Source organism: Lepisosteus oculatus, chromosome 2 (assembly GCF_040954835.1).
Source record: "Lepisosteus oculatus isolate fLepOcu1 chromosome 2, fLepOcu1.hap2, whole genome shotgun sequence".
In the NCBI taxonomy this organism is placed as follows: domain Eukaryota; kingdom Metazoa; phylum Chordata; class Actinopteri; order Semionotiformes; family Lepisosteidae; genus Lepisosteus; species Lepisosteus oculatus.
In genome coordinates, this window is record NC_090697.1 from 76,582,742 (window position 1) to 76,600,489 (window position 17,748).

General features: G+C 48.3%; 1 protein-coding gene across 2 annotated transcripts in view; it reads right to left on the minus strand.

Moving 5' to 3' along the window:
• Positions 1–2,463: 2,463 nt before the first annotated feature.
• Positions 2,464–17,748, minus strand: part of grm6a (glutamate receptor, metabotropic 6a) — a 64,440-nt gene continuing 49,155 nt past the window's right edge. Inside the window, exons 10-12 of one of the 2 annotated variants that reach the window (XM_015341279.2) lie at positions 17,067–17,378; positions 15,421–15,671; positions 2,464–5,947 (exon numbers count right to left, since the gene is read on the minus strand). In XM_015341279.2, coding sequence (XP_015196765.1) covers positions 15,429–15,671; positions 17,067–17,378 — 555 coding nt within the window. In that variant the 3' untranslated portion in view covers positions 2,464–5,947; positions 15,421–15,428. The remainder of the gene's footprint in view (positions 5,948–15,420; positions 15,672–17,066; positions 17,379–17,748) is intronic. The other variant, XM_015341272.2, reaches the window with a different exon arrangement.

The following is a 17,748-nucleotide window of genomic DNA, read 5'->3' on the forward strand; positions in this document are numbered from 1 at the left end:
CCTTCAAATATAATAAATAACACCTCCATTCTATTATTATTATTATTATTATTATTATTATTATTATTATTATTAACCAAATTCTTATACATAATACAGATGTAGGTGTAGTCAGTAAATAGTGAAATTCATTTATGAAAGAAAAATAAGTAGACTAGAAAACACTGTAGAGGCAGCAAAGGAGTGTTACAGTATGTGTTGGTACCAAAGTCATGAATAAAAATAAAGGCAAGACAGCCTGAGCTTGAAGAAGACACCTGTGAAAACAATTCAGGTATTTCTGCTCCCGCATCTTCTTCCTCCTGCAGTCAGTGTGGGAAAGCCTTAAGAAAGGCAAATAAAAAAATTAAAAAAACAATTTGAATCCAGGGGTGTTGTGTTAAATTTGTGCAATGCACTAGTAAGACGGTATCTGTGTACAATTCTGTTCACTGTCACACAAACATCCTGGCTGTGGAATCAGTCCTAACTCGGTCCCAGCCCAAATGACTGGTGTGTTCCTGGGCTCTGAAGGAACATCCTGCACCGAACAATGAAACACCCCCCCAAAGACACAAGAGGAAACTACAGGGAAGTGCATTCAGGGCTGAGAACAGGAGGCACTTATTTACATCAAGAGTGGAGGGAGCCTGGAGCAAGAATCCAGCAAGACAGATATCCAGGTGTATTTCAAGAAGCTGGATGTCATAAGACTTATTAGCTACTAGCAACCAAAAACAAGCTAGGCTTGCTGACTTGCATCCTGTTTTTTGCAATCTTGCCACTATTCCCCTATAATTCTGATTATACCACAACAGATGAAAACAGCGACCACTGTAGTGTACAGGGAAGAAAGCCAAGATCATCAACATTGTGGAATTTAGCCCAGACACTGGGGTTAACACCCTTACTCCATGGAACAGTTCTATAGGACCTTCAGTGTTCAGACTTTCAGGAACTCCTACAGCTCAGTTTCCCAGTCACCCTACTGGAGTATTAGTCCAACTACTGGGCCACCAGCACCACTCACAGCAGCAAGCTGGTTTTCCCTGGAGGTCTCTCCCTCCCCTTTCCAGTGCTGACCAGACCCAGCCCTGCTGAGCTTCTGAGACCTGATTAAATCAAGCTACAAGGTGGTAACAGTGCAGCTTGGATTTAACTTTTCTTCTGCTCAGGTTTTTGCTTATTTAGTTTGATCATTTCATTCGACATTTTAACCCCCCGTGACGAACTGTTCCAGATTGCCATTGATCGAGATTGGTCACATCTACAGTCATGTTTCCTTTTTCGTTGTGTGTTCTTTTATTCCCCCCTGAACCCCACTGCCCTAAACCCCAAAACATCCCCTCAGCCTGGTGTACAGTTGTCAGGGGATGTGTGGATCTGAGACAGTGCCTTCGGTCTGCCAGTGGGGGGCAGTACAGGGACAGCCAAGGCTAGGACATAAATGGATGTGACAGGCTGTCAGCGTTGTAAACAGGCTTCAGCCTGGCACTGCATCTAATCGTTTTAGATTGAAGACTGGTGTCCCATTATTTGCCCCTCTCTCGGCCCTCCTGAAGGCTGACACTGGCTTTTCCTTTCACCTGACAGTCGACTCGGAGTCATTTCACACCCAATTTGCCTCGGTGGCCATGACAGAGCCGTGCTGCGTGGGGGACATGATGGCTTTCTCACCTGCCCGCCTACTTTCTAGGCTAAACCGTATATTCAAAGCTTTCAAACCTGCATTTCGTGGTCTTAAACCGTATTGATATGAGATTATGCTGATGGGGACATATTTAGCTACACAATGAAAAATGCATCAGAATCTACAGAATGCAATTCGTCACCACGTTGCATAAAAATACTTGTGCTGTGCAAACAGAATTTGCTATTAAACATGAGATCCAAAGTTTTTTAAGGTCGTTTAAGATATAATTATGAGCACCACTCGCGCTCTGGGGTGTAGCGCGCAGAACGCGTCCTAGAGTTTGTTCCACGCAGGGGAAGAAGGCAGAGACGCGTTTGAATAAACTCTCCATCTTAATGCAGCCTGATTCATGAGGCTGTTACGCCGTGTTGCACCGCAACCGGATCTTAATCGAGTTCGGCGGGCCCCTCCAGAGTACAGCCTTTCATCCCGGACCGCGGCTCGGCAGTTCTAAAGGATCCGAGGGAAAGTTCGGTTCCAAAAGCAGGCTCGTCTCGGGGAATGGCCAGCAGCAGAGACCGGTGTGGTGGAAATCAGTGCGTTTGCAGTAGTGAACAGATTTCAGTAGAAAAGAATCCCATGTTTATTACATTATCTGTAAAGAGCGGAGTGTCCCGAAAAGCGCTATAAAAGTGTGAGCAATTATTATTATTATTATTATTATTATTATTATTATTATTATTATTATCAGTCTTACGAATGATGGCCTACAGCCGGCTGGTGGTTCCTCTCCTGGGCTCCAGTGCACAATTAAGTGCACTGGTGGCTCTGTGGGCAAGGATCTGCGCCTGTGGCTGGAAGGTTGTCAGTTCAAATCCTGCGGCCAGCAGAGGAATCCTATTCCGTTGGGCCCCTGAGCAAGGCCCTTCACCCCAGCTGCTCCAGGGGTGCCGTATAAATGACTGACCCTGCGTGCTGACTTCAAGCTTCTCTCCCTGTCTGTGTGTCTCATGGAGAGCAAGCTGGGGTATGCAAAAAAGACAAATTCCTACTGCAAGAAATTGTATATGGCCAATAAAGTGATCTTAATCTACAGTGTGTCAGGTCCAGGCCTCCTTGAAAGCAGGGCATTCTGGGGCTGAGCTCAAAAGAAGAGCCCGATTTTCTGCTTGGTGTTTCATTGGTGTTACCTCGCAGCTTGGTTTAGCGTAGAACGTGGCATTTTTATAAATGCATCATTACAGCATTATTATTTAATTCTACTGCAGCTTTAGAGTGCGTTTATAAGAGAGAAATCAGCATCTTTGAGAATCATATATACATATATTCGTTCAATAAACACATTTCATTTTCTTGTTTGAAATAATTAAAACGGAATAAAAAAAAAACAGAGAGCTGGAGTCCGACACAGACAGTTTAATCATCCCGTTAATCCCACAGCTCAGTCCCTCTCCTGTAGGAGTCCGCAGGACAGTGGCTGAGCACCAGTGGAGCTCCTGCCGTATTTGAAAGCAGTTTTGCGAAACCTTACAGTGCACTGTGCTCGCTTACGACGACGCAGCCGCTGAAAAGCGATCGGCGCTTCTCCCTTTTCCTTCCTGATGCTGAAGGAGGCGCCGAACAGCGGCAGGGGAGCGGTCCTAGACGCGCACAGGCTGGAACGCGAACACGCAGTTCTGCAGGCAGCCCAGGGCTCAGCGCAGCACAGCGCCTTACACCCCCAAACACTTAACCAGCAGGACCGCAACCGTACACGATCGTGATATCAAAGAAACGGGCGGTTCAGAGTGGTACAGTTTTAATAGGAAACCAGACGACGCGTTTCTACTGGGAATGCAGAGTTGGTCAAGGGGGTCGTGGGGTGCCCTGGTGGTACAAGACCCCTGTGCTGCAGGGTTCTAAACTCTTAAAACCCCTACCTGGACAGCGAGGTTCCGTTGTCCAGTCTGGCCAAACCCTGAGCTCAATTACAGGGCTACGAACGCGAGACGGGAGGAGCGCAGGGCTGTCCAGCTCTGGGGTTGATCTCACCTGAGGGGAGAAACCTCTTCTGTGCAGGGTACAGCCCCAGCTGGCCAACCAGAACCAATTCCACTGTCCCCGAGTTTGACTCTCAGTCCACTGACATGTCTCAACTTAACCGTGAAGCTGAAGTCACCGGGCCTTGGGTCTGTTTTAATGTCCTTATCCCGCAGGAGCTTGACGAGGAGAAAACGTGTTTGCAACATCATACATCTGTTATCTTTATTGTTCTTTTATAAAAACATGAAGAGAATACACCGTACATCTTCCACACGTGTGTGTGTGCGTGTGCGTGTGTGAGAGACAGTGTAACTCCGCAGCCCATTCTCCGGTGCACGAGAAGGAAGTCACTGTCTTTCCAGCGCTGTGCTGGATCTCTAAAGGTGCTTTTCCCTCAGCTGAATGGGAAGATGATGTTTAATTTATTAGGTCTGCCAGTGATAAAAGTCTTACTTTTATTAAGTTGACAGAAAATAGCAGATCACTGGGAAAGTGCAGTTTTTCTCCCCAGAAAATATTTTACAATGATTTCCACTATCACAAATCCGATAATGTTCACACTATTGCTCATGCTAAAGATGATGATTGACTTTCACATGTATTTTAGGAGCTCAAACTATGTTAGATCGCACAAAGTAAAAAAAAAAAGCCTTTTCCTCTTTTGCACTGACACAAAAACTAGAGCACGCACCATGCAATTAAAACTTTTATTCTACTTAATTATAACGATATAGCAGGCTGTTCTCAGTTTGGAGATGATAACATTTACCCAGAAGTCTCCCGTGGGGCTTTTGAAACGTCTCTGCTTCTCTAAAGAAGAAAGACTTGCAGCAGAATAAGCACATGAAATGGTTTTTCCAAATAATTTCAGCTGTTTTTTTTCCAGCTATCGAAACACAAGTGACTTTCTTTGATTTAAATAAAGCTTACTTTAGAGGGATGGATTATTTTCAGACTTGATCAGTTGTGTGTTACAAAAAAACTACTATTGTGAAAACTTTACAGATCCACCAGAGTGAAATTACTTTCAACTCTAGGTCATACAGTGCCTGTATATTGGGAGATTCACAGGTTCATGTGTATAATTATGCCCCAGCAGCTACTCCGATCTTAAGCACCAGTTCTTTAACTGCAGCGGACTGATGGTGAGGGTTTTACTCCGGTGTCAGTCCAGGTGATCCATGGGGAATGTTGTTTCCTCAGCCAAGACTGAGCTCAGCTCACGCATCAGGCTGTGAAAACAATTTCCGAGGTGGACGCAGTGCACCCAGATTGCTGCTCTTTAAATGAGATGTGCATAATTCATGAAATGATCAATGCGTTATTAATACCACAAAACCCGGCTCTCAGCAGCTATGGGGTTTGAGAGTCGCAGATCTCGGATCACTCATGGTGATCAGCCTGTTACTGGAAGTTTAATTGACTTATTTGCATACTCGGGCTATTCCCCCAGAGTGTGTTTCCATTCCCTCAGCCACTGATGCTGTTCAAATCCCTTCAAAGCCTGCAGGACTCTTGGGAACAGCCTACAACACCAGCCCCCCCTCCAGATGTACACACAGCCCAGGTGACTCTGCTCTCTCAGCGGCGCCGTCACTGGGCCACAGGCTCAGGAAGCTCGACGTGGTCCAGTGGGTCATGTGCTGGCGACCAGCTTGCAGCCTGCGCTGGCGATGCAGGGAAACACACACCCCCACAGACACACGCGCTGCCCCCATGCTGCCCAGCCAGGGACGTCCACTGGCTGAGGAGTCACTGACCCAGGGAGCATCCTGACGCTGTCCGGCCTCAAGGAGATTCTCCCCGTCGATCTTCACACGTCAGTGCTGCTGAAACTGAGCTAACTCACTAAGAGAACGCTGTTAGCACGTGGAACGAAGTTTGAAGAGGCACAGCTCGGACCTCTGTCCTCTCTGTGAAAACCACAGGAAAGTTTTCTTCAGGTTTTAAAAAGATGCCTCCTTATCCTCTGATCTGACTCCCTTGGGGCCCAAGTAGTTTAAACATTTAGTAGAGGTAAGCTTTCAAGTCCCCGCCAAAAAATTGTTCTTCCCAATATCTTTGTCTTATTTTGCATATGATCAAAGTTGCAGGTGTCCTCCCTCACCAGGTATTTATATCAAAGTCTTTTTTATCTCAAAGAAAAGGTCGGTGTGTCTTTACATAAGCAGCCTGCACCTCAGTCGCTTTTTCCTCAGGGTGAAGTTAAATTCTGTCATACGATGCTCGTCTCCAGAAGTGGGGACCCCTCCTTCTTTACTGGCTGTTAAAAGTCGGGGTTGCTGTAGTTGATGTAGGCCATCTTAGGGGCACCTGCAGTGGTCAAGCACAGAAATTAGAGCCTGATTTGATGTTCGACAAACTTTTAACACTAATGAGCTCCCCAGAGGCCCAGATCTTTATAAACACTACAGCTACTTTTAAGAATTGATAAATACAGCCTAATTCAAAATAATAAAATGAACAAAACTGTCCTGATTCTTTCCTGCACTTCGAGAGAGTGAGGACAATTGTTATTTGTCGTTTTTGGGTCGCTCACATAAACATAACTGTGACACCTTTGTGTGATAAATATATCACAAACACACGCCACGGACACAGCTTCCAACTTTTTAACTTCAAAATTACAAGAGTTTACAGTATTAAGTACTTCTCATTTAGTCTTCCTCCAAGTGTTGGAGACAAAACACTTTCGTTTCTTTAAGCAAGGATGTGGTATTCAGCCTCCATTAGGTCTCTGAGATCGAGCACCTAAGGAGCCTGTAACGATGGCTGGGTTGTGATGAAAGGATCCAATGCAGATGCAGGATTCCTGGGGCGGTGAGTAGGTGGACAGAGCTATCCAGGAGCTGGGTCGTAATCCGGAGGCGAAAGGTAGGTCAAGATCAGTAAACAGCACTGGTGGCGAACAATCCAAAACGAGAGACAGATACGTGGTCGGGACAAGAGCAACAGGGTCGATACCAAAATATAATCACAGGTAGTAAACAATCCACGGGGCAAGGCAAGAAACGTAGTCCGAAGGCAAAACGATGAGGTCAGAGAATCCAGAAGGCAAAGTGCAAGAAACGCTAGGTAGAGCCACAAGTAGGGAACTCAATACCGAGCATTGATATGCGAGTAAGAGCGGCTTAAATAATGCAGCCTGCCGCACGGTAAGACGTCTGAAGAGAATTAACACGTGCGGCGGCGTTTGTAATTATCCCCCACCTGCTGGGACTGATTAGACCTCTTCGGAGCTGGTCTGGGCTGGTTAGTGGTTGTTACAGTACCCCCCCCTTCACGGGCGGCTCCCGACGCCCGAGATGGTCGCTGGGGAAAATTGCGATGAAAGTCAGTGATGAGCGCTGGATCGAGAATATCCCTTTCTGGAACCCAAGATCTGTCCTCTGGTCCATACCCTTCCCAATCCACAAGATACTGCAAAGTATTACGGTGCCATCTCGAGTCCAGGATCTTATTAACAATATACGCCGGACGCCCCTGAACAGTACGAGGAGGTGGAGGACGAGCAGGAGGGGCCACCAGGGGTGAACGGTGAAATGGTTTTAGAAGAGAGACGTGGAAGGCAGAATGGATTCTGAAAGTGGGGGGGAGCGCTAGTCGGTAGGTGACCGGTGTAATTCGAGAGAGGATCCGGAAAGGGCCTATATACTTGGGACCTAGCTTCTTGGAGGATAGGCGCAATGGTAAATTCTTTGTGGCCAGCCAGACGAACTGACCCTTCCTGAACCTAGGGGCAGGTCTACGACGTCTGTTGGCAAAAGCGGCCTGGCGCTGAGTTGACTTGAGGAGAGATGTCCTAGCCACCTTCCAGATCCTTCTTAACTTCGAGATGTATTGTCTCAAAGAAGGAATTGTCGTAACCAGAGGGGCGTCTGAGATGAGGGAAGGTTGGTAGCCTAAGGAGCAAAGGAAGGGGGAGATGCCTGTGGAGGAGGATGTAAGGGAGTTATGAGCGTACTCTGCCCAAGGAAGTAAAGATGACCAATCATCTTGGGAAGATGAAGTGAAGGCTCTAAGGAAAGCCAGGAGCGTCTGATTAGTTCTCTCCACCTGCCCGTTGGCTTCAGGGTGATATCCCGACGTTAAGGACACATGAGTACCCAGGGCTTGACAAAAAGCTTTCCAAAAGGCCGAGATAAACTGGGGACCTCTGTCTGAGACCACATCCCTGGGCAAACCATGAAGACGAAATATGTGCTGGACAAACAACATTGCCATCTCCTGGGCCGTGGGTAAGGCTGAAAGCGGAACAAAGTGGGCTGATTTGGAAAATCGATCCGAGACCACCATGACAACCGTATTACCTTGACTGTTGGGGAGATCCGTGATGAAATCCACCCCTATGTGAGACCAAGGGCGGTAGGGGACCGGGAGGGGGTGCAAGAGACCCATCTTTCTGGCACGCGGGGTCTTGGTTCTGGCACAGGTAGGACATGCTCGAATATATTCTGCTACATCCGCCCTCATGGTAGGCCACCAGAAGTCCTTACTCAGGAGATCCAACGTACGTTTGACCCCAGGGTGGCCTGCGAACCGTGAATCATGGCTCCACTGTAAAACCGCCGAACGTAAATTATCCACCACAAATAGTTTGTCCACGGGGCAATGGAGGGGGACGAAAGCCAGGCAACGTGATTGGTAAGCAGTTGAACCGACTGCTGTAACTGAGTTAGAGCTTGGGAGTGCTGGTGGAGGAGAGAACGAAGAGCTTGCGCATCCGCGGGATCCATATTGTGGGCTCGGTATTCTGTAACGATGGCTGGGTTGTGATGAAAGGATCCAATGCAGATGCAGGATTCCTGGGGCGGTGAGTAGGTGGACAGAGCTATCCAGGAGCTGGGTCGTAATCCGGAGGCGAAAGGTAGGTCAAGATCAGTAAACAGCACTGGTGGCGAACAATCCAAAACGAGAGACAGATACGTGGTCGGGACAAGAGCAACAGGGTCGATACCAAAATATAATCACAGGTAGTAAACAATCCACGGGGCAAGGCAAGAAACGTAGTCCGAAGGCAAAACGATGAGGTCAGAGAATCCAGAAGGCAAAGTGCAAGAAACGCTAGGTAGAGCCACAAGTAGGGAACTCAATACCGAGCATTGATATGCGAGTAAGAGCGGCTTAAATAATGCAGCCTGCCGCACGGTAAGACGTCTGAAGAGAATTAACACGTGCGGCGGCGTTTGTAATTATCCCCCACCTGCTGGGACTGATTAGACCTCTTCGGAGCTGGTCTGGGCTGGTTAGTGGTTGTTACAGAGCCTCATTCAGAAAATCACTCTCAGGAGGCAGAAGAAACCAATTTGAAGGGAGTAAGAAAAATGGACAGAAACCTACAGTAAATAATGAGATGTGAGCCCTTTCGAACAACAGAGATTCTGTGATCACAGTTTAAAAGGTAAACGACAGGTCTACCCAAGGGGGCTGGAGCTCCTTGATTGCTTGTGCACAAAGCCTGCGTGTCACATCGGCCGCTAATCGGAACCCTCCTCACAAACGGCCTCTGCCCAATTAAACACCAGCTGGAGGAAATCTCTCCTCAAACACCGCCGGTCTATCCCTCCGTCCAATCTGAGCACCTCACCTGTTATCACACCCTCTACTTCCAGACCTACGGAAGCCTCCTGCTTTTCCCGGAACAGCGCTCGGTAGTGTTAGCTTCTCCGGAACTCCGAACCTCGCATTATTTACTTCCTCTTGCCTTTATTGGATACTCGAACCCGGTTCTCACCTGCTGACCCCCACCTCGTCTAGCACTTTGGATTTCTCTGCCCCTCTCCATTGGGATAACCTTTGGTATCAAACCCAGAATTGGCCCTCGACCACGTCTCTGCCTAACGTTTTGGACTCGTCAGAAATCTCCTGCCTGGGCTCCCCTGCTCTCCGCACAGGGTTCCTCCCTCAAACAACAGTGCGGCCTGTTACACTGCAGACTCCACACCTGCTCTTTGGAAGGGCAGTTTCATATATACAGAAAGGGAAAGCAGCACAGTTCTCTCTCTCTCTCTAAGCCAATGTGCTACTTTCCCTTCTCCTGGCGCTCTGGGCCTCCCAGACCGCCTCGTTAACTAATTACCCTGCTCTCAGTCTGTCACCATGTGGAGCGAGGGCTCCAGGCCAGGCTGGCCCTGTCCCACTCTGGCCACTCACTCCTGCAGATGGCCTGGGCATCTCTTCGGGCAACTTGCCTACAGTTTTTGCAGTTCAGTTCAGCCCGTTGATTTAATTATTTATACTTTTGGATCATGATCTGACCCTCGGGGGTCCTTTCGGGACTGCTCCTCGTCCCAGAGGGCTCTCGGCCCCACGTCACACGGCCGGGAGAGTGAGGCTTCGCTCCGATGGGAGTTTTTGGCAATTTAACACACCGTGAGTCTCGTCTGACATGGGGATCATCGGACCTCTTTGTGCTGCGTTCTTTCTCATGAATAGAGACGTGTCTGATGCCCCTGATGTCCTGAGAGCAGGAGGCTGATCCCTACAATGTTTAATTTAAAAATGAGGAGGGGAGGTACAGTGCTTTGGGGCACTGCTGTGTAAATATGGGATTTCATGCCCCAGGGAAGCAGCAATAAATCATGATGGCCTTATGTTACAAATTAGTCCTCACTTCGCAGATAGGCTCTTTCATTTCCTTTTCTGCTGATGCCTCTTTGTGACGACCGATTGCATTAAAACTCTGATGGCTTCCCTGGCGGTACTAAGCATGGATTCTTTTCTTTTGGCGTGCAATGTTAGCAGTCTTCCACCGGAAGACTAATAGCAGGAGTTATGTTCTGCTTTACCAGTCATCAGTTTTGAGGACTTTGCAAGAACAAGTTCAAGCAGTTGAAAGTGTGCTGAGAACGTCACCTGTCCGTTTGAAACTTCACGTGGTGTGACTGCAGCAAATGGCCATTTCCTGGCCTGCTCATGGAGATTTCTCCTCCAGCCCCAGTCCTGTCAAGACAAGCCTGTGTGGGCACACATAAGGCCACCCCTTCCCACATTAGCAGTATATTGCCAAGTGCAGGCTGAATTTCTCTCAGGTGTAGCTTACCAAAGTTCAATTCAAACGGCTTTATTGGCACGGTCGATTATTTACACTTTTGCCAAAGAAGTCTAACTGTTTCCCCTAGTCTCTATGACCAGGCTGTGGTCACATAGGCAGTCGAGTCGTCTCTGGACAGCAAGGTCTGCCTGTGTCCAGTTTCTATGACCATGCAGTGGTCACTGTGCCTGTCCTCTCTGGGCAGCCAGGTCTGTCTGTGTTGCTCAGTTTCTATGACCTGGCTGTGGTTACATACCCAGTCGAGTCATCTCTGGATAGCCAGGTCTACCTGTGTCCAGTCTCTATGTCCAGGTTATGGTCACTGAGCCTGTCCTTTCTGGGTATCCAGGTCTGTGTGTGTCATACAGTTGCTCTGTCACTCTGTTTCTGTGTCCCCCAAGCTGTGGTCACTGAGCCTGTTATTTGTATAGTTTATCACTATGCTCCTACATTGTAGAAGCAGAGGGGTGACATACTCTTGTATGCATTGAATGAAATCAGTGACCTGTCAACTTCTGCAAACTGCAATAATAATCAGGGCTAGAGCTGTGATCTAGCACTTACTACTGTACACTGTGTTTGACATATTGCTCTGTCGGAGCAGTTTGTACCACACCCTGCTGGTACAACCCCAGCTGTAAATACTGCACAATATTGTGTAAATCTGGAGGCAGTGCAGGATGTTGGGTCTCTGGTGGGTTTTGGGTTAAAGTTCCTGTGGTTGCACTCTGAGCAAGGTTCTTTGCTCCAGTTGCTCCAGTCCGCCAGCTGTATGAATGAGGACCAGCATTGATGGTGGTCATCCCTGTGATAGGCTGGCGTTCCTTCGGGGGGGCGGAGTCATGCGCTCTGTTTCCATGGAAGCCAGGAAAAGCCCTGGGCCAATGAGCCTCTGTTGCTCAGATATGGAGATTACCTAATGTGGAAATGTGGCTGATTACCATTAGTCCTAGGCATGGTTTGTTGGAGTTAGAGTTAGTGTGGGAGTTAGAGTGGTGTGTGTGTCTGTCCTGCTTGACATCTGACTTGCATTGCATTACACGGAGATTCAGAGAAATGGATAGTTCAACCTCTCTGCGTGACACGTTAATCTGCAGCTAAAATAACTTTAATTATATCATGTAAAGCGTTTTCTCCAAGTGTGTGTTGCATTCTATTAACATTTTTAACGACTGCCTTTAAATATTTTCTAGCCAATCAGTCTGCAGGACATGCTTCTGTTGAAGGAAGATAAAAAATTAATCGTTTCCATTTTCAAAGCCGAAGACATGACTGCATGGTGGCTGAGCTGCAAATCTTTGCACTGAGCGAAAGGGAGGCAATGTGGCTGAATGAAAAGACCTAGAGAGCTCCATTTGAAAGTGGTAGTTTCTGCGTGTAACTGTGCATTGCTCATTGCGCAGGGTCTGAAAATCCAATGCCAGCTGCAGGATGAAGCTGCTCCAGCAATGTTTCCACAGAAAGAGAAATAAAAATACTGGAGGCTGCAGCCCAGCCTTGGAACGGGCATGAGGGACCATCTGAGTTCCTACTCCTACCAGATCAGCCACCTTCTCACAAGGAAGCTGGAGAGGAGCAGGTGCTCTTGATCACTGCTTTTTGCTCGTCTGTTATTAACTTGACCTGCTTCTTCATGTTTGCTTCGTTGTGGAACAGGTCCAGGCTTGACGTTCTTCTATCTTCGCTGAGCGCTTGGGTAGGGGGGAACACACCAGCTGTCCTGGGGCACCGTCGGGCACGGGAAAGCAAGGTAGCCCTGAGCCAGGGGCCAATCTCTTGGCACCATGGCACCAAAGAATAATCCCAACAGCTCTAGACCGATCCCAGCTACACCGGGCACAGAGAAGCAGAACACTGGCCCGCCCAGGGCAGCCGAAAGCAGAAAAGCAAAGCTTCCCGCCCGTATCGTTCCTGACGGGTGGCACGCTGATGTGCCAGGGAGGACAGAGCTGATGCCTGCAGCCAGCGCCACACGGCCGCCGTCAGCGCCAGGCCAGGCGCAGCAGAGGCAAGGAAAGCACCAAGGTCACTGTGAGCGGACAGCTGGACTTCCTGGTGACTTCGGTGGCCCGAGCCCAGCTCTGCGCGGGCACGAAGGGAATATGATCTCACTCCTGGTCTGAGTCCTGTTCAGCAGCGTGAGCAGGGTCTTAATATAGAACAGGGTTTTTGGATCATTTCTCTTGCCTGAAGAAGGCAGTCTGCCTCAGAGCTCTGCCCACTGATCTGTAAGGCTTTCGCAGCCTGGGCTGGGTTCCTAGCTCACGGATGGAGAGATGTGTGGGATTTGCTCTTTGTGTTTCATTCTGTGCTTTGGATACTGCAGACGCTGGCTGGGGTTTAGGGTATTTACGTCATTCCACTGATTCGATTCCACTGTTCATAATGGGAAATTAAAGTGCCATAATCCCAGTGATCGCTCGGCAGAAGAATGTAATCATTTTTAGACCACTGGTACTCTGAAATTGATGACAGGCATTATTAAAAGATAGTTATCGAGCAGAACCAGGTGAAGCCTCCCTATTTGCCCATGTCATACCACACGTGGCTGCTCCTCACTTTTTGCACAGGCCCACAGTGTGGGGCTCACAGCCTCCAGAGATCAAGATAACGAACCTCCCCCTTCACTGGGTCTGAGGTCTTATCTTGGGTTGGGTGACAGGTGTCACTCAGAATGACAGATGATTTGCATTTACATATCAATCACAGGGAGAAACAGGAAATAATTAAATATGTTTTTAAATGTTATTGCATTATGGCGGCCGTTGTTCATTGAACATTGTGTTCTCCACACATTCCTTTTTCTGGGAAATCCTTCCCAGATGTAGCTCAATCACTGGATTCCCTCAAGGAAGGAATGCTTGGAGATGATGTACAGTAGCTCAGGGATGGGATTCCCTTTTGAAAGGAATGTGTAGAGATACTGCAGCTCAATTTATTCTTAGCAGAAAAGTATTAAATAGCCCAATTATGCTATAATTGTCCGATTAATGGTAACAATTTGTGAAAAAAGAGCTGAGCTGCTCTTCAAAAATCAAAAGATGTTTCAGTCTGGAGGAGCCTGGAGCTCAGTGTGTGTGTCCTGTGGATTTCTGGTCACACAACAACTGTAATATTTAATTCCACCAGACAACGGCTGGGGATCCGAGGATCAAAGAAGATTAAAGATCTCTGAACGGAACCTGGGGAAACTATTTGAAGAGCTGAGAATGTAAAGAAAAGAATCTGCCAAAATTAAACCCATATCTATTTGTGGGTTATTTTTGTCTCTGTCAAACATATTTTCTTACTGTGAGTCACATGAGCAATATATGAGTAATAACAGAGTAACGTGCTTGTCAAATAACAAAGAAGCTGCTGTTGTTTACACTGAACCCCACTGCAGAACTCTCGAGCCACGTCTTAACTAAACAAAACAGGCAATAACAAAACAGATCCCTGAAACAAGAAATAAATACGACTTTTGACTGCTGCAGTGCCACAACGTTCCAATGTCCCCTGCAGCCAAATGAAGGAACGCTTAACCGATGGGGACACCTGATTTGCTGTTTCCAGGCAGCGTGAGATGAGGAGAGCGCTCAGGAGGTTCGTGCCTGGAGTGGAACTCTACCTCAAGGTGCTTGAACTAATTCTTTTTTCTACTTTCATAATTTATGTGAAATATTATTTTTACACATTTGTGCATCAGCACAAACACAACAGAGCATCTACTGTGTTGATACATTATTTAGTCAGTATGGCTGTATGCTGCTGTTATTACGTGCCGGTTTAGCGCTAATGAGAGGAACTGCATGGAACTCAGCACCTTGGTGCGAGAGTAAAGCAGGGAAGGAGACAGTGACCAGGAGAGAAGTGGGGGACAGGGGGACGTCTGTGCAGGGGAATGATAGATCCTTTCAGAGTGAATAAATAGTTCAAGATAAAAAGCTGCTGACACAGAGAGAGGTCAAAGGGCGCTGGTTCAGGGCACAGGCTGAGCACCTGTGTTGTGTCATTAGTCCACTTTACGGGACCTTCAAATCTAACGAGATCCTAGAACTACAGGATAACATATAGAAACTAAATAAATTCCTACTACCACAGGATAACATGTAGGGATTTTTACATAACTGTTGTATATCTTGTACTGTAACTGTAAGATAACATACAGTATACAGTAGAAACTATATCCTATGACTGACTCAAACCAGCTGGGTCTGGGTGGCCTTACTCAACCTCATTACTCTCAGATTTCGACCCCCTCAGAACTCTGCGTGCTCTCAGTGTAGTCGGCTGGACATGCACTGCTCCTCCAATCTGGCCTGTTTGTGAGTTAGACGTCACTTCTCATTCATCTGTTTCCTGAAAGAAGCCGGTTTATCGGCTTCAACAACATGACCAGGCCGGTTTGTGCCCTACTCCCGCAACCCTTTGTGTAAAGAAATGCCTCCTAGCTCTTGGTTATAAGTATACTCCCATGTGCTACTAGAAAAAGTAAATCAAAAGTCGATGATAAAATCAGGACACTCCAGTACAGACTCTCAGCTGCGGTGTGCCAGTGACGGGGCCTGGGTCTGAGCCCACTTCTGTGCCTCCCCTGCGGGACAGCAGGAAGATCCCGCTGCAGTACTGAGCGCTGCATGTGAGCGGAGGGGAGGGGGGGGCAGGCGGCGGAGGTACTTACTCCTCAGGGCCAGGGAGACGGAGCAGGAGGTCTGGGAAAGGCAGCTCGCCGGCAGGACACAGGTAGAGAGAGAGAGAGGCGGATACGTACTTGCTGAGCTACTTACTGTCCTTGCTCTCCTCCGGCTTGGCCTCGCCGTTCTGCTTGTCGCTGGACTTCTGGGACAGGCGCGTGGACATGGTGGCGGCCTGCGCCACGGCCTTGAAGCTGCGCTTGCGCTTCTGCACGTTCTGCTCGGGGTGGAAGATGATGACGTAGACCTTGGGCACGTAGAGCATGCCCAGCGACACCGAGGCGCTCAGGCTCATGGACACGGTCAGCGTCGCCGTCTGGATGTACATCTGGCCAGGAGGCAAGGGCAGAGGTCACGACCAGGGGCCGGTGGTCTGCACGAGTCCTTTCTGCGGGCACGTTGAGAGTGCGTCTCGGCCAACGTGACCAAGGACCGGAGCAAGACCCCCCCCAGGCAAAGCCGGCGTCATTGGCGCAGAAAAACCTGACATAACGAGCTGAGCTTGTAAATGAGTGAGAGGCTTGAAGAAGTACGAGGTCTAAAAATAAATAATGAAAACCCTAGAAGGCATAATGCCCATTTCCACCTCTTTTTTTTGCTCGTTTGTTCCTCCTGTCTGAAAAAGCCCATTATGACTTAAAAGCCTCTTCGCCGAATTAGGAGGACTCAAGGAATTCTGGGACGCATGGGTGAGCTGAAAGCACTGCTAATGCAGCCAACACAGAAGCAGTGTCGTTAGCTCTTGTGGGTCGTGTGTGTGGTGAAGTGGGGAGGGGAATCATCCATTTTTGCTGGAGTGAATTAAAATGGAAAATTAGTGCTTTTGCCCGCACTTTATTTTTGTTTTTAAAAACAGTTTTGATGCATTTTACATTCCCGGTGTTTTACTGACACTGAGTGATCCCAGGCTGGCGCTCGGCAAGGCTCTGCTGTGATGGGGGGACGTTAAAAAAGTGAGTCATGAATTTCTTTCTCGGGGTGACCTGCAGCTGCTGTGGCTGCAGAATCTCCGACTACATGCGCTGAGATTTGTAGACTAGACCTGAAGTGGGAATTTACTATAAAATCTATAAAAAAAGTAAAAATCTATGTATCTCTGACTTAAAGAATACTCTTGCAGGTCAGGGTGGGAGGTAAGAGCAGCACTCACAGTGAACTATGGGTATTCAGATCAATTAGCTCTTTGTCCAATCACAGTGCGGGATTTACAATCTGTCTTGTATCTCAAGTCCATCGCCTGTTGCATTGTGATTAGACAAGGGACCAGTTCATACTAAATTCCCCCTGTGCTCTTTTCAGGGGAGGCAGATTCTATCTTTGCACATCTTCTTCCTCATCCCTTTCTCCCGTTTCACCCTCCTCCCTTCATCTCCTTAATCTTTTCCTTCAGCCTTCTTTGTCTTTCTCTTCTTCATCTTCATCTTCTTCCTTATCGTCATTTTCTTCACCATCTTCATCGTCATCTTCTTCCTGGTTATCGTGTTCTTCTTCTCCATCCTCATCTTCATCCCCTTCTTCGTCGTCTTCCTCTTCATCATCTCCATGTTCACTATCATCATCTTCTTCCTCATCATCATTTTGTTTTTCTTCATCTCCTTCTTCACCATCGTCTTCCTCTTCGCCCTTGTGCCGGCCTGGTCTGCATTTGAAGGTGTCTCTGGCCTCGGCCTCGACTTCGCCCCCTGGCGATGGACCCCCCCCTCCCCCCCAGGACGGCTCTCACCTTCTCGCTGGACTGGGCCGTGCCGAAGAAGATGGGCACGAAGGCCAGCCAGACGATGCAGGTGGTGTACATGGTGAAGCCGATGGGCTTGGCCTCGTTGAAGTTCTCGGGCACGCCCCGGCTCTTCACGGCGTACACCGTGCACGTCACCATCAGCACGATGCTGTAGCTCAGGCAGCAGATGAGCGACAGGTCCGACATGTCGCACTTCAGGATCCCGCGGGCCGACTCCGGGTTGGGTGGGCGCAGCTCCTCGTAGTCGACGGTGGTGTGGGGCGGCACCACCCCGAACCAGACGAACACCCCCAGGACCTGCGCAGGGCCAGAGAGAGGGGTGTGAGGCCGGGGCAGGACACAGGAGCGCAGGGCAGTGGGACATGTCCAGTTCTCTTCACTGAATCCCAGAGAGTGAGCAGGGCTTGGTGGGCGGCTGTAGGGCTCCCTGCTGCACGCAGAAAAGAAGTCAACTCAACACAAAGATAATAGTTAACTTTGTCCTATACAGAGCATTTAAAAGCAATCATTTCAAGGCTCCTGATGTAGGTGGTGTGCGTCTATACACCTCCAATACTGTATGACCACAGCTGGTCTACTGGTTAATTTCCTTCATTAAGAAAGAAACGTAAGATCAGATCACTTTATTGGCCATGTACAATTTCTTGTATAGAACCAGCTTGCTCTC